Source organism: Electrophorus electricus, chromosome 6 (assembly GCF_013358815.1).
Source record: "Electrophorus electricus isolate fEleEle1 chromosome 6, fEleEle1.pri, whole genome shotgun sequence".
Classification (NCBI taxonomy): Eukaryota; Metazoa; Chordata; class Actinopteri; order Gymnotiformes; family Gymnotidae; genus Electrophorus; species Electrophorus electricus.
The window spans coordinates 6,160,799-6,188,558 of NC_049540.1; the positions used below are offsets into that span (position 1 = coordinate 6,160,799).

The window sequence follows — 27,760 nt, forward strand, 5'->3', positions numbered from 1 at the left end:
GTAGCAACAGGAGCTCTCTCTCCTTTGCTCATTCAGAATGTCTCTCTTTCTCTCTTTCTGGCTGTCTCTCTTTCACTCTCTCTCAATGGCTGTCTCTCTCTCTCTCTCTCTCTCTCTCTCTCTCTCTCTCTCTCTCTCTCTCTCTCTCTCGCTCTCTCTTTCTGGCTGTCTCTCTTTCACTCTCTCTCGCTGGCTGTCTCTCTCTCTCTCTCTCTCTCGCTCTCTCTTTCTGGCTGTCTCTCTTTCACTCTCTCTCGCTGGCTCTCTCTCTCTCTCTCTCTCTCTCTCTCTCTCTCTCTCTCTCTTTCTGGCTGTCTCTCTTTCACTCTCTCTCGCTGGCTGTCTCTCTCTCTCTCTCTCTCTCTCTCTCTCTTTCTGGCTGTCTCTCTTTCACTCTCTCTCGCTGGCTGTCTCTCTTTCTCTCTCTCTCTCTCTTTCTGGCTGTCTCTCTCTCTCTCTGGCTGTCTCTCTCACTCGCTCTCTCTTTCTGGCTGTCTCTCTTTCTGGCTGTCTCTCTTTCTCTCTCTTTCTGGCTGTCTCTCTTTCTCTCAGTCTCTCTATTTGCCTCAGTTGCTTCTTTCACTCCGCCTCACTCTGCTATGTTCATCCATAATGCATCTGAAGGAGGAGATTTTGCCGTTAGCCTGTTCTCTCAGCACATATGGCACGGAGACTCTTAGGTAAAAGGATATCAAGCACAGCTTAGTCGTTCAATGAAGAAATACGGCCGTCCTGAAGCGCACAGAAAGAGCCATTGTTTCTACATGAAATTTAGATGTGTAAATGTGTTTTATGGAAAACTCTTAGATTTTTGGATTGGCCTAGCCAATCCCCATGGAGATGGCAGTGCCTAAAATGAGCTGTTATAATGCTATGTCAAAGCAATAGACCATATAGTCCTGTCTTGGTTTTGTCATTGGGGTCATACTCTTATGCCCATTTCAAGGAGAAAAATAAATGAGTTTTTGAAACTCACCTCTGTGAAGCCCTGTGGGAGGTAAAAAAAATCCAATACGTTTTGTCCCACATACACTTTCTTCCAAATAGCACTGGATCATTTGAATAATGAGATCTTTAAAAAGTTGAAAAATGAAATTTGGTACTAGTAAGCTACTGCTATGGCGCTGTGAATATAGTCATAAGACTGGCAGGCTGTTCAGGCATTGTTGTTTTCCACCTGCAGTTTTTCTTTTTCAGTTAGGCTTGTCAAACCTTTTTTTTTGTAAACTTTTGCAGAGCCATCTTTTATTTTGCTTGAAATGGCTGCTTTACTTTGCAGGTAACACAGGCTGCGATGTGGTTAGCTAACTTTCTTCCTCTGACACTGACGCACAATAGACTTTTCCATTCTGTTCGGAGCTTGCTTTGCTCTGCCAGCTGACCTTCATTCAAACTACACTGCTCAGTGTGAGCAGATTGAAAGTGGTCCTCAGCCCTTCCTACACCTCTGGTCATCCTTGTGAAAGGCTGACCAATCACCGAGGGAAATGACCGCTACAACCCACCTACAATAACTCACTGGCATAATTTTATTGCAGTTGTTTAGCTTGCACATAGCAATGGTCATATTTCGACTACATAGCAATATTGCAATTTAAGGAATCCAAGCTCATTTGGGAGAAACATTGACAAAGTATGTGGGACAAAACATATCTGGGTTTTTGTTTATTACCAGGTGAAATAGAGGCACTTTTCAAAAAAGCAATTCACTTTTTCTGTAGGTAAAATCCTTTAAAGCAAGCGTTCTTAATATGGGCATGAGGTCAACTAGGATGATGTGTGACTTCACTCGTCTATAGGTAAAGTTTTGCCCACTGCTATTAATAGGTAGATATAGGGCAATTCCAGCAGTTTCTATTTTATATGTCCTAAATGTAAAAGGAATGAAAGAACAATATTTAGAACTATATATATATAGAAATTCTTTATATACTATATATACTATGAAAGAACGAATTTATATTAAATTCCAGTTCACCTAATATCAGGTTCTGGCAAATGATTGGATGAAAATAGACAAATACATTTAGAGACAAATATTTTTTACTTAGAAAGGCAGAAGCAGCATTGTTATGCTTGTATGGCCATACTGCGTTATCACGTAAACCTGCTGCTCTGTTCAGATGCCGTTAAAGGGTTTATGAGGTTTAATTGCACTGAAAACATTTGCCACTTGGGTCAGTTTTCCAGTGTGTTTTCCAGTGTGCAGTAAATCTGGTAGGCTTCTGTCTGCTGAGGGCACATCAGGAACCCTCACACAGTTTTTTCCCTCAGGCAGACCGTACTGAAGAAAAAGGCTGGATTTGCTCAGGTGAGCTGTGGACATTGGTTCCACAGGTTCCTGAAACATTTCTACCCACGCACATTGCATGCTGTTTGCATATTATACCAAAATATAATCAATATAATCAAGTTCCAACATTATTACACAGAATACACGTGCTGTGGTTGACTGCGCTGAGTGGGGGTTCAGTAAGCATGTGAATGTCATCAAGAACACCATTTATAAGCTCTTTCGTAAGCATTTCTAAGCGCTGCTACCTCAGGGCCTGGTACCCCAGTTTGGGCGACCCCCGCTGCAGCATGCTGTGTGAAGTGCGTGCAGGCTGGGATGCAGCATTCGTTGAGGGGGCCGACGTGTTTTGATCGAGTGCGCGCCGAGTGCGGCTGTTCGGCGTTCTCCCAGCTTCAAACAGCTGTGTGTATTCAGCTGAGATGAAAGGCAGTGATTTGGCTGGCATAAATAGCAAAGCGATCTTGCATGTTTGTGTATGTGTGTGCATGTGTTTGTGCGTGTGTGTGTGTGAAAGAGAGAATATTCATATATTCATTTTTAACACAGAGAGATGAAGGTCAAATGAGGTGAATAGGAAGGAAAGCCTCTCTCCGTCCTCTGTGCTAGTCTCCCATAACATGCACTGGACACAGCGTCTCTGTCCACCCCTGGTCTTCATACACATCGATGCTCAATATTCTCTCTCTCTCTCGCTCGCTCTCTCTCTTTCACACTTTCCTCTTATTTCCCTTCAGATGATTAAGCAGAGTAATTGGTTTGGAAGGCTGAAGGCTATTTAGATCTTTTTAGACTGACAGCTACACACACACACACACACACACACACACACACACACATAGAACTTATACACACAGTATCTTTTCGAGCACATGTAAGTGTGATTTGTAAGTGGATCAGTGGGGATGGTGGCTGACTGAAGGACATTCTGAACGTTGGCCCCTATAACAAGTTGTGACATGTTCTGCCGTTACGTTTGTTGCTCTTAACTACACTTGAATAGCTGAAAGGCTTTTAACACTTCGAAGTTTTAAAGCCTTGAAATACTCTCATTTCTAACACCCCCCCGTGTCCGATTGGCCAAGCATGGTTGTTGTTATTATTATTATTACTAGATAAATTAGCATTTATGATTTTGCAATTTGAGACTTCGGTTGCTCATATACTTCATAAAATCCTTGAATTCTAACAAGGTTTTTATGACTACAGCAAAGAGATTATTTAATCTGCTCTACCTCTTCTAGACAAGCCTTTACAATAAATACTAAACCCCAGCCTTTTCCTACCAGAACATGTGTCCTTGGTACCGGTCTTGTTCCTCAGCTTTCTTTAATGTAGAATTGTGCTGTGAGCACCTGGGTGAGTGGAAGACAGCCACTCAGAAAGCCAGTATGATTGTCAGACACAGAGAGAGAGAGAGAGAGAGAGAGAGAGAGAGAGAGAGAGAGAGAGAGAGAGAGAGAGAGAGAGAGAGAGAGAGAGAGAGAGAGAGAGAGAGAGAGAGAGAGAGAGAGAGAGAGAGAGAGAGAGATATCTGTGTGTGGGTGTGTAAGTATGTGAAATGTTTTACTTGTTATAAACACAGCTAGTGTAAGCACACAGACTCACGTACATAAACTCAAGAGAGACAGAGCAGGAATAACAGAGTGTGTGAGAGAGAGAGAGATTGCACACAGGACAGAGGGCCAAGCAGTGTCGGAAAGAGCAAATGAACTAGGTCAAGCCAGCTTAAAGACGGAAAAAACTTCAACAGGGAGACAGCAGAAGAGAAAGAGACAGATACCAGGAGAGGGCAGTGGAGAGAAAGAACGGAAGAGAGAGAGAGAGAGAGAGAGAGAGAGAGAGAGGGAGAGAGCGAGCGGGGAGGGGAGGGAGAGAGCACACAGCAGCAGGGGAAATCTGGGCTATGAGCACAGCTCCTCCGTCGCACTCACGCCACTCGTCCTCGCTCAGACGTGCTGCTTGAGTTCCCGCCTCTCCGCTGCTCCGCCGGACACAGACAATGTCCTGTGAGTGCCTTGGTCAACTGTGCTGTGTGCGCTTGTGTGTGCATGCGTGTGTATGTGTGTGTATAAGATCATGGTGAATATGCTCTGAGGGGAGAAACAGTTTTCTTTTTTTGTTAGCCTGGGGCTCCCGACAGTGAACACGCGGACACGTTCTCTTGGGCACAGACCATGACCTGCGTGCCTGGCGCCCAGGTGTTGTGTGCTTTTCTGTGCATGTGTGTGTTGCCTGCGCGTTGTTGAGCCAAGAGGTCTGAACACCGAGACATCCAGGATTATCTGACTGGGAAATTCTCTCAGGTCACTGGATGAATCATGTGTGTGTTTGGGTCTGGGTTTGTATGTGTGTGTGGGTATGGGTGTTTGTGTGTGTGTGAGTGTGTGTGTCAGTGTGCCTTGGGAGGACTTCCCGTCATACCAGAGTCTGGATGACTTGACTCATTATGCTAAACGTAAAAGCTAATGCATTGCACATGAAAATATGGATTGAAGTGGTTCTGGACACTGTCTTTGGTTGTCTGTGGGTTGCGGTCCTTTAAAGTTCCTTTGAAAGATCTGCTGTTTTCATGTCGATGATAAGTGATATTTTGGGGCTCTGATTAACCCTGCTGTGCTGTGTCTGTTCGGTTTGGTTGATCCTTGCTGACATCATTAGCACAAGGTGGACTACTTCCACTGAAGTTCCTCTATAAAATAACTTTCCTGTTACATGAATGGCAAAAGCACATGAGTTTGATTACGTTAGTGAATTCTATTAACTGGCCAGAAAAACAGCCTCCTGGTACTATGTGCCCAGCGGCACAAGCTACAGCTGGGGTTTGAACCCTTGATCTTCTGGTTCTCCAGCTAACTCTGGTGCACTGGGTTACTGCTGTTTTGCTTTTGCAAAATCCAGATGATGACTTAAGAGGTGTCTGGTATCCCTGCTGGATTATCCAGTACTGCTCAACACTTAGCACTGGGGAAGCTGCCAATTATAGTTTCTTTCCACACACACACACACACACACACACACACACACACACACACAAAAAAGCACATGTACAAGAACACAGTCATACACACTCATATGCATGCAGGTGGTGTGAGACTACATTGCACTACATACCAGGGAATGAGACAGAAGAGAAACTTTTAACTTTGAGCATCTTAGAAACTGGAGGGGAGCGAGAGAGAGAGAGAGAGAGAGAGAGGGGGGGGTCTGGAAGGAGAGATGGAGTGTGTGTTCCTTGGAAACTGCATTTTGATGTCTAGTGAGCTCAACTAGTGTGAGTAAATCAAAGAGGCACAGGAAGGGAAAAACATTTGTGTGTGTGTGTATGAGTGTGTGTGTGTCTGTCTGTCTCTGTAAGTGTGTGTATGAGTGTGTGTGTATGAGTGTGTGTGTGTATGAGTGTGTGTGTGTCTGTATGTCTCTGTAAGTGTGTGTGTGTGCGTGTGCGTGTGTGTGTGTGTGCGTGCACTTTTTGATACGAGCGACTCATCTGAAAGCTCCCAACCTAATTCTCTCTCTCTCTCTCTGTCTCTCTCTCTCTCTCTTTCTCTCTCTCTCTCTCTCCATAATTGGGCTGTCATGACCAATCTCTCCCTCATCTACCGACTGTGCTCAGAGGTACTGAGGTGAGAGAGTCTCTCATTCTCCAGGAAAGGGATGGTGTCGGTTAGAGGAAAGGGGGGGGGGACGGGGGGTGTCGCCCCAACTGCAGCTCCATTCCGAGGAGACGCACCCCCCACCCGCCACCAAAGACTCAGTGGGTCAACAGTCTGACAGCAGTCTAAACCAGAGTCAGAGAGAGGAGGCAGAAAGGCTCGTTAAAGAGGAAGGCCTCTTTAAAAGCCCTGATCTCTGGTCAGATGTACTGTATGAAAGGCAACAGACTCCACCAACAGCCTGGCAGACAGACAGAGAAAGAATAGCATGTGGGCAGACTGACCAAGATAGCGGTCATGGCACCCAATTAGACCGCCTGTTCTGTTCAGCGAGACAGGAATGTACCATTACCATATTTGTTATTGTTATGCACCATGATAAATATGGCAGGGGCCTTATCAAATTATTTCAAAACAGTTATTTTGGTCCTGGGATCCATGAGAGATGTAGGAGAGGAACAGGGTCTGAAGGAGAAAGAGGAGGCACGACACCCAGGCCGCTTGGAACCTTTTATGCACTTTGAAAGTTGCCCAGTGTGGGGTCACTGTTTTTTCCTTTAACCGAAAAAAGCCACTTTTTACTTCTTATGAAACTCCATTTTCTGCATCGGTAGAACCTGAAACCAAGCTAGGCTCAGGTTTCATGTGGTCAGCAACCAGAGAGAAGACGCAGTACAGATAACATAACTAACACTGGCTCATGCTGCAGGTTATGCCGCAAACTGACTGTAGAAGGAGTATAAAGAGAGCTCCCCGTATAAGCAGCAGGTCTGGTCATGTTAAAGAGTGAAATCCAGTCTTTGGGGAACATTTTTAATGTTGTTTTAGCTCATTGAATGGGTTGATTCAGCTTCTAATACTGTAATTAAAAATAAACATTTTCCGTTAAATGTTTAAGCATTTATAACTAACAAGTTGACACTGTCCCTTAACACAGGGCTTTATATGCACTATTTAGAATGAAGCATGACTACTGTGTCCTCGCAGTTTTGCCCCAGCTTTGTTACCAGAGGCAAGGCAAACTACCCCTGTTTCCATCAAGCTTTCTTTTTTAATGACATTTTTAGCTGATGCTTTTATCCAAAGCCACTTAGAATTATGACTGAGTACAACTGGAGCAATTGAGGGTTATGGGCCTTGCTCAGGGGCCCAACAGTGGCAACTTGGCAGTGGTGGAGCTTGAACCAGCAACCTTCTGAGTACAAGTCAACAGTTGAGTTGCTGGCGATGTCGGCGTGCACTCGAGCCCTGAGGTGGCTCTTCTTTGGACAGTCGTTTGTGGGGAAGCGGATGAACTGGCGGGCAGGCGCTGGGGGCGGGATCAGGCGTGAAGACGGACAGATGGCAAAGCCAATGCGCTTGCCTGGGGGCCGGACACGTGGTTACATAAGACCTAAAATGCATGAGGGATGGAGAGAGGGAGTGAAAGAGAGAGGGAGAAAGCAAGAGAACAGAAACGGAGAGAGGAAAAGTATACTCTATGCTTTATCTTCACAAATTGCTACATTTTCTTCCTAAGGAATGTCCGGCTATAGCACTCAGCGTCTGTCCGTTCTCCAGTACTGGGCCGTTCATCCCAGCCTCAGTATTTCAGGTCATTCTCTGATTCGTTCTGATTTGGGATAAACCTCCTCTGCACCTTCTCTGTTTAAATGTCAACAATTATATAACGCGCATCTCCGTTCAGACTTCATAGATCTGCTCACCAGCCCCCCCGAGCCCTCCACCGTGCTGTTCCACCGGACCGGCGTCTTTTCGAGGCTCTACTTTTGTCAGGCGCGTCCTGGTAGCTGGGCGTGTTGCTCCTGCTCCTCGCTCCTCCCTGATGTTTTCGTGTCTCGGAGGCGTGAGCGAACTTGCCTGGAATGCAGGCCTGGGGCCATTCAGTGCCTCTGCATGCAGGAGTCCTGCACCCGCTGATGCATGTGAGTCTCCCCGAACAGTCTGGAGCGACTCACCCCCCACCCCCATGACAGGTGCTGTTCCATGCTTGCACGTTTCTAGATGCATTCTGGAAGGAAATAATAAATCACAAATTGGGAATTAACCATGATGGTGCAAAGCAAATAAAAAAATGTGACTGGTAATTGAAAATGGCATGATTCATTTCTCCTATTTAACACAAAGGCCTTGTGGTGATGGTGAATTATCTAGGGAAAATATTGTAATATTGTTGCTCTTTGCTTTTAACGGCTGTGGGTTATTATGCAAATAATTAATAACTTCTGACGACAGAGTGGCATAGGAAAGTATATATGATAGCAAATGGTAGCTTAGGTTTTGTAGGTATGGTTGTGTGTGTGTGTGTGTGTGTGTGTGCGTGTGAACCTGATGGAGTGTTCCTCTATGGGTCCACCTTTAACTACTAATACTGAGGACCATGATTCTGCCTGTACACATACAAGAAGGCAGACGTGTGTGCGCGCGCACACACATGCACATTCGTGGGTGCATGTGGGTGTTTGTATGGTGTTACCAGACCCATTCGAACCCATTAACGTGCTCCTGAGCACAAAGGATAAATGGCAAAAGCTGCTCAGCCATTGTCTTGAGCACTGATTGTGTGCTCTCGATCTGCTGGCTCAGATGAGTATAGGCTAGAGCTTGTGCTTGTGCATATGGAAACGCTGGCAATGCACGTCTGCTGCCACACTAGCTGTGAAGTAGTCCATGTGTTGTCAGGCTGGGGGGGGGGGGGGGGGGAGAGAGAGAGAGAGAGAGAGAGAGAGAGAGAGAGAGAGAGAGAGAGAGAGAGAGAGAGAGAGAGAGAGAGAGAGAGAGTGAGTGAGTGAGCAGACACCTCTCTCAAATGAGAAGGGTAGAATATACTGAGGGATAAACAGGAAGAATGACACAGGTAAAGCCAGACAGTCGGTGTGTCTGCTGCTGCTCTAGCGCTCTATCACTGTGAGCGCAGAATTGTTTTATAGCTTCATTGGCCTTTAATGCTGATCTTTAAAAAAAAAAAAAAAACTTGGTCATTTGTAAGCCAAGGGTCCTCTTTACTGGTCAGTGAATGTTCTTGGGTGGGCAACTCTTTATATGAAGCGTTTCACTAAATGATCTTACAGGAAGGTTGACGTAAGTGTGTCTGAGGTCAGTGTGTGGGGCCAGGCTGTACTGTAACAGCCAGCTCTGACATTTACCCACTAGTGCCTTTTCTTTTCTCTGCGTGTCTCTCTCGTGATGTCATATCCTCTTTCTGTGAAAACAAGCAAGTGGATACATCTGGCAATGGTTTAGCCGCCCCCCCCCCCCCAAAAAAAATCCAAACGAGTGAACCGAGGATTGCACCTTTCGTTGGCTCTTATTTCTTGAACAAGCTACGACGTGTGATGCGATTAGATAAAGGATCCTATTATGTAACCACAAAGTACACACTGTTCACACCCTGTATACACAAACGATGGCCAAGTGCAATGCCCACTGCTCTCTCCACGTCTCCATGTCCTTTATTCGCCTGACAGATGCGAGTTAGTTCGTGTGCACCCGAGTTCTCATGCTGTCCGCAGGAACACAACGTTTGCATTACAAAATTACGCAAAGCCATTTCGATACGTTGTCTTGACATACGCACGTATTAAATGGGACATGCGAGGGGGTGTGTTTGGAGCGAGCCCAAGGGAAGTCCCTCATCCCCGGGGCCGTGGCGCGGAGGCTGGACATCGCTCAGAAATTCCTCAGAATAGCCAGATCGCCAAACCCCGGAGCCGGTTTGCACCCAGGGTGAAGGCATGCACCTCCCTTTACTCTGGCATGCCTGCAGGACTGAGTCTGGCTCTGAGGAGCGATGTTTCAGCGCTTCGGTAAAGTGTAAGTGCCGTTCGCTCATCTGCTGGTCCTAACGCTGTTTTTAAACGTTAAACGTAGCTAGCACCCGTTTCTCAAGCCTTTTCGTCCTCATATTTGTTGACAGTTAATGACGATCGCTATTTGTTTAAAAAGGTGCGTAAATCATAGGAGGCCACAGGCCTGGGTATGGGAAACATGAGGGAGTCCTGTGGCTGGATCAGTATTATTGTGGAGAAAACACGCCTCATTACCCGCAAGATCCCCACTCGGAGACTTGTTCAAACTAGCTGTTAGCAGCTTTACAGCTATAGCTCAAATAAACGGTCACATTTGGCGCAATCCACAGCAAAAACTACAATGCCGCCTAGTCAGCCTCCAAAGAGAAGTTCTGCACCAGACCCGGACGGCGAGTGTTATACTGTAGTTCATGCACTTTGATCTGAAAGCAGATCAGGAACCGTATGGTTGTATTTTACTGTCCACCGTGTGGAAATCGACTCGTCTTGCTGCATCTAGGCTGTTTTCATAACTAAAGCGTCACTCATTGCGGCTTCGGTTTGGTTATCAGTCTTGTGCAGATCGGGTTTTGGACTTTTAGGAACAGGAAATGACATGTTTGTTTTCTAACCGCCAGTAATTACTAGCCTCCAGCCTGGTTCCTTGTTTGGTTACCCGACTCTGCACCCGGAAAGCAAATACACTCTACCCATCCCTGTTGAGCTGATGAGCTGTTCTGTCCGTGCTTCCAGTTGTCGCCTTTTTGAATTTGAATTACTTTGAAGTTAGCTTGAGCTCCGAAAGCCACGTGGACGTGCGAATATTTTCTCTCCACTCCCTGACACACCGTCCTGCCCTTTTTCTCAAAGCCGCGCCGTCGATGACCTCTGGACTCACTGCTGCGTCTCCACCATGACCTTGTTGTTTGAGGTCGCCATGCTTCTCTTTGCAGAATTACATCCTGCTGTGTAACACGGCACAGTGACCCTGCAAACACTCCTCTCGCACACACACTTGTGCACAATTTGGGACCAGCTAGTGGCTTATACTAGGTGTAATATTGCAATACTTTAATGACTAAAATGTCACTATTATATCACAGTTGACTGATTCAAAAATTGTTACAGGTTGGTTATACATACACAATAAATAAGTATTAGAACACACATACCCATACGTAGGGTGGGCAAACGCACATATTTAGGCCAGACTCCATCCTTCTGGAGTGAACTGGTGGCTGTTATTTTAGCGTGTCACATACACGTCAAAGTGAATACCTTGTATTTCGGCGGGCAAACGGATCCCCTCGTATCATACCTAGCGGCTAATCGCACAATGTCTGTGATCTAATTCTACTTGGTTAGTATGCTGGTAGTGATGTGAAAATACCAAAAAGAAAAATGACTTGGTGGTCATATCTTTTCCTTTCAAAGAGTAGGAATGACTAATTTCAAGCCTTGTGTTATTAAAGTGGCCATCCTACCTATCCTCATAAACTTTGGGACCAGCTACTATGTGTAAGTGAACTGTAATACGATATTACTGAAGTGGTGCCCTTGTATCACAGTTAGATTCTACATACAAATTGGGTAGTTGTGTGAAGAGAATGGTGTTTGGAGCAGTTCTTGTTGCCAGATGTTTTAGCCTAGCCTTTAAGAGAGATACACCTGCAGTCAGCCCGTATGTGTGACAGTATGAGTTAAAGTCTCGATTCTGAGTTTTAAAAAAAAGAAGAAGCAAAAAGCACTGTTGTGAAAAAGTGCAGATGATGACTCATCGGCGGCCTTTTTCTGCGCCGGGCTGCTCGTCCCGTTGTCTTTGTGAGGGTAATGGAGTTGCAGCTGAACCAGGGCGAGGAAGAAGTTACTGACTTCTGTGGTTTAGAGGATGGCTATTATTTTTTTCTTGTTTATAGCAGCTATGGTTGCGGTCGTGGTTGTGTTTGCATTTAAAGCATCTTCTTTTGCAGAAACATAGTGGTATGGGCTTTAGAGGCCGCATGTTATTTCAGAATATGTCCGTCGCTTATCTTTTGGTTTCTTTTAGTTTGTCCCTGCTGACACAACGGTGCACGAGTGCCTCGTTCTAGTCGTTAGAGCCTATGGTCTTCTTTCAGGGCTAAAATAGTACCTGTCAGCTAGTTGCCATGGAAACATTCACCTTTTCATAGTTATGGTCCATTCAAGGGTAGAGGCAAACCTGAGCAATGAAGGAGCCTTGTAGGGTGGAACTGCCTCTCTCGCTCTCTCTTTCTCTCTTTCTTTGATCCAGTCATTTCCACATTTCCAGGCAAATAAATGCCAGTGCAGTGATGACAGCATAATCCTATCACTGACCCAGCATGGCAATACACACACACACACACACACACACACACACACACACACAAAGTAGCACAATATCAGCTGCCTGTCATTTCTGTGACATCAGTATGCTAACATAACCTACATATGTTGAGCTTTCATGCCATTAAAGTCCACTGTGTGTCCAGGACATTATACATCAGACCATCTCGCCCTTTAAATGTTTATGTGCTGGTGACCTTCGTTTTTCCTTTGATACTGTGCACTGGTTTCTTCCACACGGGATTGAGCCTGCGATGGTGTCTTGTGAATAGATTAAATGGATTTGCTCTGTGTGTGGTCAGATGGATGAGTGTGTATGTGTGTGTGTGTCTGGATGGATGTGTATGTGTGTTTAGTGGGCTTTGGGGGCTTTTGGTTCTTCTTCTCATAGTCCTTATTCTCTCTGTATTCATGTTACTGTCAGGTTAGGTGGATTTAGTGGGAATCACTGCTATGATCAGTATGTGTGTGCGGGTGTGTGTGTGTCTACTTCTATTTCTTCTCTAGCATCCTAGACAAGGTCATAGTGACTCTGTGCGGGACGTAGAATTCTAAGTGCACAATAAACGTTAATCTCCCACACACACATACAAAAGCACACTCTTGTAGGCGAATTGAAATTAAAACTGGGAATTTTTCAAGCTGCATTTCTAAAATGTGTATGTTCATCAAGTAACATTAGATGTAAAAAATTTTTTACATGTTTTTTTGCTGTGGTATGAGCATGTGAGTTATTATTTGTGTTTCCAGTTGAGTTACAAACTATTGACTACAAGGGGTTTCCATTAACATTACGGCAGTAACAGAATGAGGCAGGACTTCAGTCAGCCTGTGAGCTTTGTTTCAACGTTCCAAGGTCCATTTTGATTGGTAGCTGAGACTCAGCTGAGCTCCACCTATGGAGACGGCACCGATAAGTTACAAGCTTTTGAGTTTTCTGCTAATTGTATAGATGCTTCATGTGTACTGTAGAGAACCAAAGTCCACTATTCTTGCGGCAGATGTTGAGGTGCAGGGAGGAGCTGTTTAAGAGAGTGTTTGGTTTGGTTCCATAGCCTTTGCTCCAGCGCCCGTTTCTCTGGTTAGGTGGGTATGTCGTTATGGTTTGCGCTGTCAATACTTGAGCCTTGTTTGAAGTGTAATTGTCGTTATAATAAGCTGTTATTATGCTGAGTGTCCATGTGCCCAGGAACAGCCAAATGACCGATTCAGTTCTCAGATAGCAGAGAAGAACATGCGTGTGTGCACACACATACATAGACGTGCACACACAAGCACACACACGCAGAAAGAGTCACAGCCAAACAGGACGTCTGTCAGTGATTGTAGAGGTGCTCTACAAAAATTCATTCTCACTCTCGTTCTGGAAAGTTGCCGGTGAGTCACGCTTCTCTGTGTCTATCGTGGTAAACCTTTTATTCCACGTTCTTCTGTCTTTTTCACTTATATTAATTTAAGTCATCAAAACATTGTGTGTGTGTGTGTGTGTGTGTGTGTATGTTTGTGCCTGTCTGATCCCATCAGTGTAATTAGAATTGTGAGCTCGTGCGCCAGAATATTACTAAGGAAAAAAAGACTTTGAAGAGTATCACAGAGCTTTAGAAGAAGTCCGTACACGTGCAAAACACACACACACATACACACACAATTAGTTTTTTGTTTCAGTGTATTTTCGCCTTTTGTCCTTTCAGGTCACCCATGCTGTGTCCTGGTTTATCCCCCCTGTTCTCTGTGAGAGGGCATGTATTATGTTGTGAGTGTGCTGTGGCACTGCAAACATTAATGCAAAAGTGTGTGGAGGGTTAAACACAAGTCACAAAAAAGCAAAACACAGTTACCCCTCAAGTGGGGGCGCGGTGACCGACGATTGGTTGTTCACTTGAAGAGCAACTTGGTTTTCTTGCCTTCACTCACACTGCTGAACTGTAAATGGAGAAACCATGCCCGTGGCAGTCAGCTGGCTGGCCTGCATCCACGTTTGTGTCATTACCACCAATACGAGTCGCCCACCCAAGCAACCCAGACTGGACAAGGCACCAAATTATTACTACATTATAAAATCATTTTCCATCATACACACATCTCTTGAACAAAGTAGACTGGGGAATATAGTATGCCATTGCCCCAGTAGCAAAGCCACCTGGTTGGCTATGGGCCAGATGATCTAAGAGAAAGACAGAAGAACCTGTTAATAATAATAATAATAATAATAATAATAATAATAACAACAACTGTAATTTAATCAATTGCTAAAGTATCATTTATAAAAATAAAACTGAATTCATTTGCAGAACGCAGTATGCCACTTTACTTTTCACAAGCAGGCACTGAGGCCCCCTGGTTTATCTTCCCCTCTAGAGGAAACCCTGTGCTATACTAGGTATTCCCACTGAGGTAAGGAGCGTTAAATAGCCTGCATGGGAGTGCTTAGAAGATCTCGTTCTTTCTAAAACTCTACCTGTCATTTCACTGTTTTACTGTCTTTTTGAGGTAAGAAGCCTCGGCGCTGGACTAGTGCAGGCCGTAGGGTGAGGTAAGAAACCTCGGCGCTGGACTAGTGCAGGCCGTAGGGTGAGGTAAGAAGCCTCGGCGCTGGACTAGTGCAGGCCGTAGGGTGAGGTAAGAAGCCTCGGAGCTGGACTAGTGCAGGCCGTAGGGTGAGGTAAGAAGCCTCGGAGCTGGACTAGTGCAGGCCGTAGGGTGTACAATACATCACTGTGAACTGCTGCGTTGCAGGTCTTGGATTCTATCACAGCAGTTTCAAATGATGCATCATGAAATTAGGTCGCAACATGAAAGCCATGTGATTTGGAAAATGAAGTCTTTAGAATTCATGCAAGTTATTTGCTGCCATTTTCCTTTAAGCAGCATATTATAGTGTTGTTGGAAAGACTTTCTGAAAATGGAATATAATGGAGTATAATGGAATGTCTTTATGCAACTGAGAAGAAAAAACAGGTTTGTGTGCTTTATTAACTAGGAGCTATTACAGAGACTCATGATAAAATGATTTGGTAAGTGGTAAAGTTCTGTTCATTTTCCCATTTGTTTATTTGCTTTTCTGTGGTGTTTGCATTTGAGCTTGTCTGTTTGTGTGTGTTGCCAGGATGAAAGAAAAGAATGTTAGTGTGACTAGTGTTTGGTGCAGTATTTGAAGTATTTCCAGGGGTGGTAGTGAATGCAGCATGCTCTGCGAGACTGAGCAGGAATAAGTGTTTACTGCTCTTAGATCACTCATGATTAAAGCAGGACAGAGACACACAGTGATTGAGACAAAAGGACTTTGCTGCTCATAAACAAATGGTGTGTGGGTGTGTGTTCGAGGAGATTTAGAATTTTATATGTGTGTTTATAATCTACACCCACACATCTGTGATTATTTGTGATTTATTTCTGTGCATTGCCCATATCTAAACCAGTCTCACCCTTATCTATTACACACATATATCCCCCCAGTTGCCTCCATTCATAGTGACTATTGCTCACCCATCACTTTCTGTACTAGGCCTACTTGGCCATGTGTCTCTAAAAACCCTTACACATGTCTGTGCACTGGAAAACTAGCATAGATACATGTACCCTGAGTTTATTTCAACAATCCTTTGAGACTCTTGACATTATGATGTATTTGCACTTCTTTCTGGCCCATTACATAATGTTAGGTGCCGGTTTTCATCTAAGAATATAAATAGATTATCTTGTCTTGGATGGATTTGTTGTTTGGTTTTTTTTTTGTTTTTTTTTTTGTTGTTGTTGGCTGACTCTTTCACTGACTATCCACTTTGATTCAGTCCAGAACCCACAATCCAGTCATATGTTTGAAGAGCAAGCGTTCTACACCTGTACAAAAGATCCTTTTAGGCCAGTTCCTTAGTGAACAGACATTGGTGTTCATGACGGTTACCCCATCTGGCTTTTTCTTGTTAGTCTTTTGTTGTTTTGTACTGTCAGTATGGAAGTACAGTCTGACGTTGATGTCATATCAGAAAATCGATCAGATCTTTTCTTTTTCAGAAAGCAAAATTAAGGAAAGTCTAAAAAGTGTACTAGTTTTTTCCATGTTCCCATGGCAATTGATCTCTTCCTGAACTTACCCCAGAAAACCCAAGCTCTCCTGGTGGATCTTGATCTCTCTTCCTCTTGATGGTCTCTTCGTTGTCTCACTCTGCTAGGTATCGGAAGCTCACACTTTTATAGGCTTCTGTGCGAAGCCGTTACAGCGGTAAATGGCTTCCCCCAAAGTCCCACCTGAGAGTCTGAAAATAAACTTCCTCCAGCACGGAGAGAGAACTTTCATATCCTTTTGGCACGGCGTGATTGATGAGAGCTTAGACGGAAGCTCTGCTGTCTTCTCTCTCTCTCTGACAGTGAATAGACTTTCTTGTGGACTTCACTTTGATAAGCGTCCCCCATAGTCTTCCCATCAGTATCATCCCTTGTATTCCCCTTGCGGAAGCTTGGTGTTTTTTAAAACAAGTGGTTGATATTCAGACTCCCAGCAGGCACTGGGCTCATGGATCAATTCAGAAATCCCCTGCGCCGCAGTCTCTCTCCTTTGGTGTCCTGCCTGGTTTCACCTTGGCCAATCAGAAAGACACACGTATGCACGCGTACACACACACACACACACACACACACACACACACACACACACTCACACAGAGTATCAGTCTTCAGTGGTTGAAAGGCAGGCCTTGTCCTAGGAGTGTGCTCTGATAATCTTTGTAGAAGAGAGGAGAGGGCAGAGAGGAGAAGAGGAGGCGAGGCGGCGAGGCAGGGGAGGGGAATGAAGACAGGGCTGATATACCACCTTAAATGATATACCACCTTAAATAATATACCACCTTAAATGATACACCCTGATATAGAAAACCCAGGGATAAGTATGCAATTGCAATTTATTCATTTATATATTTTATATATAGTTTACTGATGCAGTCTCATTGCAAAGCACATGTCAGACCTGTGCAACAGTAGTTTTTATTTTTTTTCTTTCATATTTATTTAAATTGTCCATAACAAAGGGACACTGTGTGTCTCTAGACTGCTGCTTCCTTCAGCTGCCTGCCTGTTTGGATCAAAATTCCAATCCAGAAATGAAACTCTCCATATATATTTCTTTATGTAGATCAGAGCTGGCCAAAAGATGGACCAGTAAAGGTCATCTGAGGTGTGTGTTCAAAAACGTGTTGGTATATTCTCTTGATTATTGCGATAGCTGAAGGCCATAACTGAAAAGTCATGACAATTTTGAACATGTAGGACTACTGTGTGTGTGGATCAGTAGTGTTTGAGTGTAGTGTAGGACTGCTGTGTGTGTGCATCAGTAGTGTTTGAGTGTAGTGTAGGACTGCTGTGTGTGTGGATCAGTAGTGTTTGAGTGTAGTGTAGGACTGCTGTGTGTGTGCATCAGTAGTGTTTGAGTGTAGTGTAGGACTGCTGTGTGTGTGCATCAGTAGTGTTTGAGTGTAGTGTAGGACTGCTGTGTGTGTGCATCAGTAGTGTTTGAGTGTAGTGTAGGACTACTGTGTGTGTGCATCAGTAGTGTTTGAGTGTAGTGTAGGACTGCTGTGTGTGTGCATCAGTAGTGTTTGAGCGTAGTGTAGGACTGCTGTGTGTGTGCATCAGTAGTGGTTGTTGGGCCACAGTGATTAGAGTTAGCATTACTATGGGCTGTAGGTCCACTGGGGACGTAAGAATATGTCTGCTTATTATGAGGTTACAAAAATAGTAAGTTTTCATGAAATAATAATATCAAATTTTTTTCAGAGTGTGAGAAACACAGTCTCTCTTGTTTCACATGGTTTTTGGAAAGTAACAAAGCGAAATGGCTTCTTTTGCCCCTGTTTCAAAAACATGCACAATTAAGACTTGGTCAATAAATGTAAATATAACTCACAGCAATGTAATTTAAAGGAAATACATTACACAATGCATTACACACATATTACTATATTTAAAATGGTCAGCAGTATAATGTGTGCAGTGGTATTGCCTGGGTCCAGGCTAAAGGAAACCTTGCTGGAACTCAGCGTTCCCACACACACAGCCCACATTACAGGCGTAAACAGTTTGCATTGCTAAACATGAGTCTCCAATTACATGGTCGTCACAGCCGTATTACAGCGTAATAATCCCTGTTCGTACTGAACGCATGTGATTTAACTGGTAGGAGAAGGCTGATATGTATATTTGCACTGTTTGGCATGACCCCCCCCACCCAAACACACGTACCCGCACGGCCTCACCTTCTCTCGTACTTGTGTGTTGCGCTCGGTTAGAAATTAGCCCTTGTCGTGGGGACTGAAGTATCCCGCAGTTTGTCAGATTAGTGCCAGATTCGCCTCGTCACTGTTCTGTGGAGTACAGTGGAACCTCAGACAACAGCTGAAGTTTTCAGAGGGCACCAATTTAAAGTCTCTTCATGACTTTAAAGCCATAATGGAAGCATGAATCAAACAGTTTGCCAGTACACGGTAGATAGGTGTCTTATTTAGACACTACATTGGTGATGATAAAGCATGGACACCAGTTTCATCTGTCAGGCAGCGTGTGTCTTAATAGAGGCTACGCAGTATCAAATGTTAAATGCTGATGATGGCAAATATAGACACACTTCTTCAAAATATCTATGTATAGTAAAAATCTAAAGTTAAAAAAAAAAGTTTGCTTAAATAATTGGGCTATTAAAACAGTATACATTAAATTCACAATCAAAACAATGGTAATTTGACAAGTAAAATATTTCAGTACTATATTTCAGTATAGTGGCCTGTAAACGTGTGAAATAAGAGCAATCTCATGTGTGATGCTCTGGGACTTAAACTGCGTCGTGACAGAGGTACTCGGACCAGTTTCCTTTATTCATTGCAGTCCTGCTTGGGCATATGGGCTCTCAGAGGAGAATTACACTCAGCACAACTCATAAATTGTTAATCAGAACTCGGAGAAGGTAATCTTGCATCAGCTAATGGGAGTGCTTCCTTCCCAAACAAAATTATGTATTTTTGGATATTGCAGTGTGTGATGTTTCATTTCTGTTGTATTTAGATGCACTTAGTAAGACATAGACGTTTGCAGACATAGAACAATAGCAACATTAGCTATATATATACAGTATATAATATGTGTATGTGTGACAAAAGATATCTAGCTATCGAACCCTTGTCTACAGGATACTAAAATGATCATTTGAAGGTAGCGATTCTGAGTGGTCACTCTTGGGAACCTCATTGTTGCTCGTGTGTGTGTGTCTCTCTCTGCGGCACCCCCAGATCTCATCTGATGCCGAGACTGAAAGAGTCGCGCTCTCACGAGTCGTTACTTAGTCCGAGCAGTGCGGTCGAGGCCCTGGACCTCAGTATGGAGGAGGAGGTTCTCATCAAACCCGTCCACAGCTCCATCCTGGGCCAGGACTACTGCTTTGAGGTGGACTTGCACTCGCGCACACACACACAGACAGAGACACACACACACACACACACACACACACACACACACACACACACACACACGTACACACACATACATGTACACGTATACGTGTGCAGCCTTATTAATGCTCAAATCGCAGCTTATCTGTGTAATTCAGTTTTATAGAATGCTATCATTTGACCATTAAACTTTAATTTCTATCCATTTAGGTAGTGACTTTTTTTATTTTTATTTTTGCATTAATATTCAGTGTCCCTTATGACCGTGTTAGAGAATAAGTGCACTTAATTGTAGTTTTCTTTCTGCTGCTTTGTCTTGTGCTTTCATAATGTACTGAATATCAAAGGCCCATTGGGCTTGTACTTGGTTTTAATACATTATCAACAAAAGTGCAGGAGTAAAAGGAACTCCACACTGGTGAAAGCAGCATTCTGAATAACGGACCACACAAAAAAAAAAATTAAAATTAAAAACTGGCCGCCCTATAGACAGAGCAGGAAGGAAGTAGAGACTGTGTGTTACTGTGCAGGTGAGCACCTCCACGGGCAGCAAGTGTTTCTCATGCCGCTCAGCAGCCGAGAGGGACAAATGGATGGAGAACCTAAGACGAGCTGTCCACCCAAACAAGGTAAAACTCACCCAGGCGAGGGGGTGGGGTTAGCACTTAGCACAGCATGAAAGGGGTGGGGTTAGCACTTAGCTCAGCATAAAAGGGGTGGGGTTAGCGCTTAGCACAGCATGAAAGGGGTGGGGTTAGCACTTAGCTCAGCATAAAAGGGGTGGGGTTAGTACTTAGCACAACATGAAAGGGGTGGGGTTAGCACTTAGCTCAGCATAAAAGGGGTGGGGTTAGCGCTTACCTCAGCATAAAAGGGGTGGGGTTAGCGCTTAGCACAGCATGAAAGGGGTGGGGTTAGCACTTAGCTCAGCATAAAAGGGGTGGGGTTAGCGCTTAGCACAGCATGAAAGGGGTGGGGTTAGCACTTAGCTCAGCATAAAAGGGGTGGGGTTAGCGCTTAGCACAGCATGAAAGGGGTGGGGTTAGCACTTAGCTCAGCATAAAAGGGGTGGGGTTAGCGCTTACCTCATTGTAAAAGGGGCAGAGTCATCTCTTACCTAATCACAAAGGGGGCATGGTTAACTCTTACCTAATCATAAAAGGGGCGGCGTTAGCTCTTAACTCCTCCCCCCAGCACCCATCAGTTTTGCTGGTTTCTCTGAGTGCTTTAAATGAGGACAGGTGTGGGGTTTTTTGTTTCCCCCTCGCCGCTCTCTTTAATTAAATCATTGCTCATTTGCTGGAGCCACCAAACACGTCCGCTTAAGGAAGAAGAAACGATGTCCCGAAAACTCGCCTTGCCCTCATTAGTAAACAATTTAAAAATGAATTATTTTTAAAATAACTCAAAATATGTGGTTGTGTTTCAGTGGTTTCTTTTTACAAAATCTTCTCATGATCTCTTCATCAATTTTTATTTTGTCATTTTTAGCACCATTTGTAAATTTTCACTGCCCGATGGATTTCCAGGTTGTGCCCAACTATAAAACGTTAGAACACTATAAATGTAGTTACAGGTCGGTGCATGAGGGTAGACGCTCGTGATTCATCTGTGAGTGTCTACACCAGAATCTTCCTTTTACCTGAATAATTATGGGTGCATGCAAGTGTTGTAATACAGTACTTTAAAGCCTGGTTGCAAAATTGATTGCTACACCTTGTGTGTACGCATCTGGCCCATGATGATGTATTTATTTGCATGCCAGTCAAAAACAGAGATGTGAAATACTGTTAATTTAATTTAACTAGAATGTAATCATTAAGTCTGTAGACTTTTCTCTTTAAAGACTCCCACATGACCAGAATCTGGGGATATTGGGTGCTAAGCGTTGTCATAATTTGCATATGGTAAAAGGATAAAATGCCTGTCAGTATCCATAATCTCTTAACAAGAAGCTGCCACCAGCCTAGCAGGCAGATCCAAGCAGACCATGGTGTCAGCTGGAGCTTGTAAGCCTGGACCTCAGCAATTCACGTAAAGATTCGTTTCCCTGTTATAGCAGTTTTACCCCCCATGCAGGGGTGAATTACTTTAACTGCTGGATGATGTCATGCAATATTTATGACCCCTCCTCCTGATTTTACAGTAGAGGGCGTGAAGTGATTTAAAGCAGAAATCTAATTGCCAGGCAGGCGAGGGTGACCTGAAACGGAGGTTATTAAACTGCTGGGTCAAACAGTCAGCTGCATTTGTATCGGCGTCTGTTTCAGATGTCATGCTCATTCCGTAATGGCCTTTTATTGCTGTTCCGTCATGGCCTGATGGTCAGACCTCACTACGTCTCTGCTACTCCACCCCCCTCCCCCCACCCCCGCAGGACAACAGTCGCCGGGTGGAGAACCTCCTGCGTCTGTGGGTCATTGAAGCCAAGGATCTCCCGGCCAAGAAGAAGTATTTCTGCGAGCTGTGTCTGGACGACACGCTCTACGCCCGCACCACCTGCAAACTGAAGGCGGACAACGTCTTCTGGGGCGAGCGGTTTGAGTTCACCAACCTGCCGGCCGTGCAGAACATTGCCGTCCATGTGTACCGGGACTCGGACAAGAAGAAGAAGAAGGACAAGAACAACTACGTCGGATCGGTGGCCATCCCGGCGGAGGGCGTGACCAGCCGGCAGCTGGTGGAGAAGTGGTACCCGGTCAGCGCGCCTAACCCTGGCAAAGGCAAAGCAGCGGGCCCCACGATCCGCCTCAAGGCCCGCTACCAGAGCATGAGCATCCTCCCCATGGAAATGTACAAGGAGTTCGCCGAGTACACCACCAACAACTACATGCTCCTCTGCTCCGTGCTGGAGCCCGCCATCAGCGTCAAGAGCAAGGAGGAGATGGCCAGCGCGCTGGTGCACATCCTGCAGAGCACCGGGAAAGCCAAGGTAGGAGGGCTTTCCGATTTAATGGTGACCTCCTGAGAGGTGGAGAGAGGAGGTGGTGTTTCGGGGGAAGATTTTCCGGCTTAGAAGGTTCTAGCGCCTTTTGCGCCGTGGCGGGTTAAAAAAAAAAACTAAAAATGGGCGAGTTGATCTGCACATGGCCCGAAAAACGCTATATTGTGATTTTGATGCACAACATGGATATTGTGATACTTTAAAACACTCTAGTGAACCCACGATGTGACGGTGTTGGACTAGCATACATTGTTTGCCCTAAATAATTTTTGGCTGTTGGGTCATGTGACTCATCAGAGTGGCCCCAAAACACTCACTTGTGGTGTGTGGGATTTGTCTGTATGGTCACAGGACATGGTGAAAAAACTTGCACTTGGTTAGAGGCTTATTTACATGTTGCAACCTTACGCAATAGTATTTCAAAGGGCAGTAGCGTAATAAAGATTGACAGCTGATGCATTGTGCAGCCCTTACGCAGGGGTCCAGAAATCTCTCACGTCAGACGTTTTTATAGCACCATAAAGAGGTTTGGGATTAGACTGACTAGGGTGGCTTGTGTCTGTCGCTTGCTATGAAGTGTGTTGTATTAAGGAACCGTCGTAAATTTACAGCTGCTGTAAATATTATTGTTGTCCAGAGTCCACTGTGTTTTTTGTGTTTGTGCATTCGGCACATCATGTGCTGCTTTGCACTAATGTGTCGCCACTAACGCGATGAACGTCCCTGTGTCAAAACTTGCAGTGACGCCTGTGCTGCGATCTCTGCTGTACCAGCAGCAACGTGAGGGCTAAAGCTAAAGCTATAGCTCAGGCGGCCCATTTTTGCGTGTTTGGTTAGTTCAGCCGCAGGGAAGACACCCACCACATCCTTCAGCTGGCAACTTGACTCGGCCTTTCGGTTCAGGCCCGGCTCAGGAGAGGCGACGGGTACCTCAGATCTGTACCGCTGGCCAGCAGAGTCGGAGTTACCACGGTGACCCACGGGGTGAGGTAAACACACAAGGAGAGTGACCGTAGATGGTTTCAGGAGCCGTCTCTGGTTTGTGTACGGTACTTTCATGCAGAGTGTGTTTACGCTCCATGTCGTTTTACAAAGAGCAGGACAGAAGCAGAGCCTGTGGCTTTTCCAGAGTGGAACTGCTCTTCCAGGCTTGTTTTTCCAGGTCAGTGTAATTAGCTAACATGGAATAAGTTCCCAGTAAGTGACCTTACCACTGGTGCAGTTGCGTTTCAGATGTTGGGGTGGTTCTGAAGGCCATCTGGCAGGATGTCTCATGTTGGAGGTAGCCAGTGCCTTGGCTAACCGCTGCCTCGAGGAAGCCAGTCCCACAGCCACGCTGTCCTCCTGGTTCTTTCCTCACGGGCTTCCGCAAATGGGTTAAATGAACCATGAAACAGGTTTTCTCTGGACCAGCAGCACGGCAGCTGCGTTTGTCTACGTGATCGATTGCGATCGAAGATGGCTGATACGCACCGAAGGTGCTGAGTGACCAGTCAAAGATGCCTGTCGGTGAAGCTCCTGTTTCTTTTCTTTGCAGCTCACAGTCTCGCAGTTGGCTTTTGTATTAGCACAGCTTTATTAGGTCTGATGTTTCAACTGGCTTGCTTGTAGGCGGTATTCCCGCGGTGCCAGCACGGACTCGCTGCAAAACGAGTTCTCTGCCACCTCGCCATTCACGGTCCCACAACGTCGTTAGGCACAGCAGCTGGGCCGGGAGCAGCTTCTCCGCCTCATTATCCGCCAAGCGCCCGTCTTCAGATCGCTTCCTGGCCCCGCGTCGTCATTAGCATGCCATTAGCTTCCTGCTTTTCCGGTCACTTGCCCTTTACCCCTCGGGACTACTGGTAATAGGCCTATGAATGTCGGAGGGCTTCGGCGGCAGCGGTGTGGCAGCAGTGGGGAGTCTTGGGTTTGGCAGCGACTGGAACTGCCTTCTGGTGGGACTGACAGGTATTGGTGTCAGTCAAGCCTGCCCTGACCCGGTCCTCCCTGCCCTTTAGGGTCTCCTGGGAAGAGGGCCAGGTCCGTTAGGCCCCCGGTGTTAATTATGGTTACATAATTACGGGCCCTCCTCCAAAGCAGCGCCCAGTGGGGTCCGTTAAAGGCTCGGAAGCCGACGGTGACATCCGAGCGCTCAAAGGTCGATCTTTATGAGGATGACTGTCAGACACAACCCGACCCCTGTCTGCATCAGCGTGTTGACATGAATTTACTGCACTATTTATGCTAAAAGGAGGCATTCCATAATCAGCCGGGCGCGAGTCATATTGCCCTCGTCTTCCGGAGCTCGTGTGGTTCTGGGAAAGGACAAGGATGGCTCGGAGTTGTGTCACTGAACCAGATTTTGCAGCTAGTTTTCCTTGAAGGGATCTACCCTTAACTTAGATTTGCTTTACGAGGCCAATGCTAATTAGTGATACTGTAATTAGCAGGTTACTCAGCGAACCACATTTCTCAGCTAGTATTCCTAGAAGTGAAGTATCTTTGACTTGGAAATGCTTTACACGGCCTGCTGCTAATTAGCACATCAGTTTGCTAATGCCCCGATTACCTGTCTAATAATGTATTCCTAGCTGGACAGTATCTTTTTGTGTTCGCGTCTTGTAATGAGCAGTGAGCCGTTGTTTATGAGGAGCAGATTTACCGTCTGGTTTCGGTAAGCTCTGCTAACTCCTCCCGCTGCGTGCTAGCGGGTCTCTGGTGCCGGGTGGCGTAAGACGGCAGCGGTCCAAAATAAATCTCGGTCAAAGGAGGTCAGCTTTAGGGCGACACCGGCTCTTCTGTCGAGATGATGAAGCCCCCTGGGCCAGCAACCTTTCCTGAGGGCCTGGGTGCCGGCCCCGTCCCCAGGGGCCGGCTGAGCTCTGCCGAGCCAAAGAAACACCTGACTCGATTATTCTAGGAATCCTTCCCCCATAATTGGGAAATGCAGAGGCTGCCGTGGTTGTTGCAGCTCCACAGCCACGCTTATGAGAGGTGGGAGATTGCGGCTGCCTCCCCAGGTCTCGTTCCGGGTGTCCTGTGACCGCTACGTTGAATAGTTAGGAACAGGAAAGAAGGCATATGGCGGCTGAGGGACCAGGAGGCACCCTTAGACACGCTCCTCACCTCCACACACATGCTTGTGATTATTCAGTGTGATGCATTAATTAGATTGAATGAGCTTTAGCTGCTATTTTGTTTTGGTTTGTTTAAGAAAACAAAAACTGCACACACATTAAACACACACACACACATCCACACACACACACACACATCCACACACATCTATATACTTTCGAGTTTGTGCATGTTCCACACTTAATGACGTGAACGAGTGCTTTATGCTACCGTAATTGTGGCCATTGAAAAGCTTTCAGGTGGAGCAAAGTCAGTATTTCTCATTATTAGCTTGCTATTACCTTTGCAGACACAGTCATTATCCTCTGTCTGTGTCGCGGTATGGTCCTCCTCACGGCATTCGTCAGCCTGCTGCCTCCTCCGGGCCCTCTCCCCCATCATCCCCTGCTGCTTGGCCCATCTTTGCTCCCATTCTGTTTCGCACCTTTCATCACACCCCTGCCTCTCATTCTTTCTTGTTCTCTCTCTCATTCCGTATCTTTCTGTCATTCTTTGTCGCTCTGCCGTGTCTCTCCGGTCTGCTGGGCTTTAAAGGCAAGGTGCATGCTGAAAGGAGGCTGTTCTATGCATCTTTAGTAACAGACAGACACACACACACACACACACACACACACACACACACTCACACAACAGCAACGCTCCCCTACTTTGAGTCCAGACCCAGAAGCCATGCCGTCAGCTCTGCAACCTTATCTCGTGTCTGTCCGACGGAGGGGGAGGGGGCGAAGAGAGACAAATGCCGTGGTCGGAGCAGAGAGCAGGGCTATTAATCAGCTCAGCAGCACTAGCGGGTCTCAGCCACGGACCTGCACATTGGAGCACCCGTGTGAAACGCATGAAGGGCTTGCTAATTAGTTGATGTGAGTCAGGTGTGTTGGCTGCAGGTTGAGCACCAAATGTAAATTGGGGGGCTACTTCAAGATCAGGAAACACTGTAGCGTTCCACTGGAATGGTTTGTTTACATAAAGCTTTGTAATTGGAAGAAGTTATCACAAATGTTTCAACAACACACAAACATGCATACACACACAAATGGCTATTGAACAACCAACTTCCCTTTATGACTCAACACACCCACACCCGTGCAAACAAAAGAAGAGGCAGGAGTGTGTATGCGTCTCTGTGTGTGTGACTGAGATGTTTACTGTCTTGTGTGACCTTTCACTTAAGGGTCATCCCTTAAGGCAAGCGCACAGCCATCTGACACACACACGCCATTCCACAGATAATGCTTGTAAAGCTCATTCTTGGAACATGACATTATCACCATCTTTCTAGTTTCTCTTGAGTTGCTCAAAAGGACAATCACATGCACGCGCACACACACACACACACACACACACACACACAGACACACACACACACACACACACACACACACATTATTGCTTTGGCCTGTCAGATGGTCTTGGCTTTATGAGTTTTCTCTGCCAGGCTATGCAGTCTCCTGGGAAGTGGATTCTCCAGGATTTTATCCTTTCTTTAATCCTTCCATCCTCTTGTTTATTACCTCTCTTGTGCCTTGTTGTCTCTCCATTCTTCACTCCCTGCTTTAGTTTTTTTTTTCTTTTTTTTTTTTTCTTATATTCTTGTTGGTATTGCGCTTTCTCTCTTCCTGTGCTTCCTGTCTGGGTGTGGGCATTAGTGTTGCTCTTCTCCGCTCTCTGATTTGGAGTGATGTATGGCTCAGTTGATTACTCCTGACAGTAATAGAGAATGTGCATGGCTATTTCTCGTTAGTCTCCAGCCTCAGAGCTGTGTGGCACTAGACACTAATTTGTACATGGGTGCGGGTGTGTGTGCGAATAAAAAAAAAAAACTCTTGGCTTTGACGTTCCTAATCTTCACCATCTCCAGTGGCAGTGAAACTAAAGTGTGTGTAAAAACTGTGTATTCCATTTATGAACCTGAAATATGCTTTAAGTGTAGCAAAGTTATTTGACTGATCTGAATAATCTCGAGCATAACCTGCTTGTTTAGGAATTGTTATTGACTATAGCTTGTATGTGCCAGTAGAGTTACAGCACCCTCCACAGAAATTACCGTGATTGGCCAAGCTGCATGTCAGGATGTGATTTGCTGGTTTCTCCTACAATTCAGCAAGAACGTTTGCGATTGTTCAGTTCACTCTTTGCGTACAGGGAGCCATTATATGATCCGGAGGAATACAATAGCATTC

The 27,760-nt window shown here is 45.4% G+C and overlaps 1 protein-coding gene across 5 annotated transcripts in view; it reads left to right on the top strand.

The window, feature by feature from the left end:
- Positions 1–27,760, top strand: part of dab2ipb (DAB2 interacting protein b) — a 94,749-nt gene that overhangs the window by 50,220 nt on the left and 16,769 nt on the right. For 3 of the 5 annotated variants that reach the window (XM_035527709.1, XM_035527710.1, XM_027004296.2), the window contains exons 4-6: positions 19,358–19,511; positions 20,047–20,145; positions 21,894–22,448. In XM_035527709.1, coding sequence (XP_035383602.1) covers positions 19,358–19,511; positions 20,047–20,145; positions 21,894–22,448 — 808 coding nt within the window. Of the gene's footprint in view, positions 1–4,179; positions 4,303–9,672; positions 9,763–19,357; positions 19,512–20,046; positions 20,146–21,893; positions 22,449–27,760 lie in introns of those variants that run through there. The other 2 variants (XM_035527712.1, XM_035527711.1) reach the window with 2 other exon arrangements.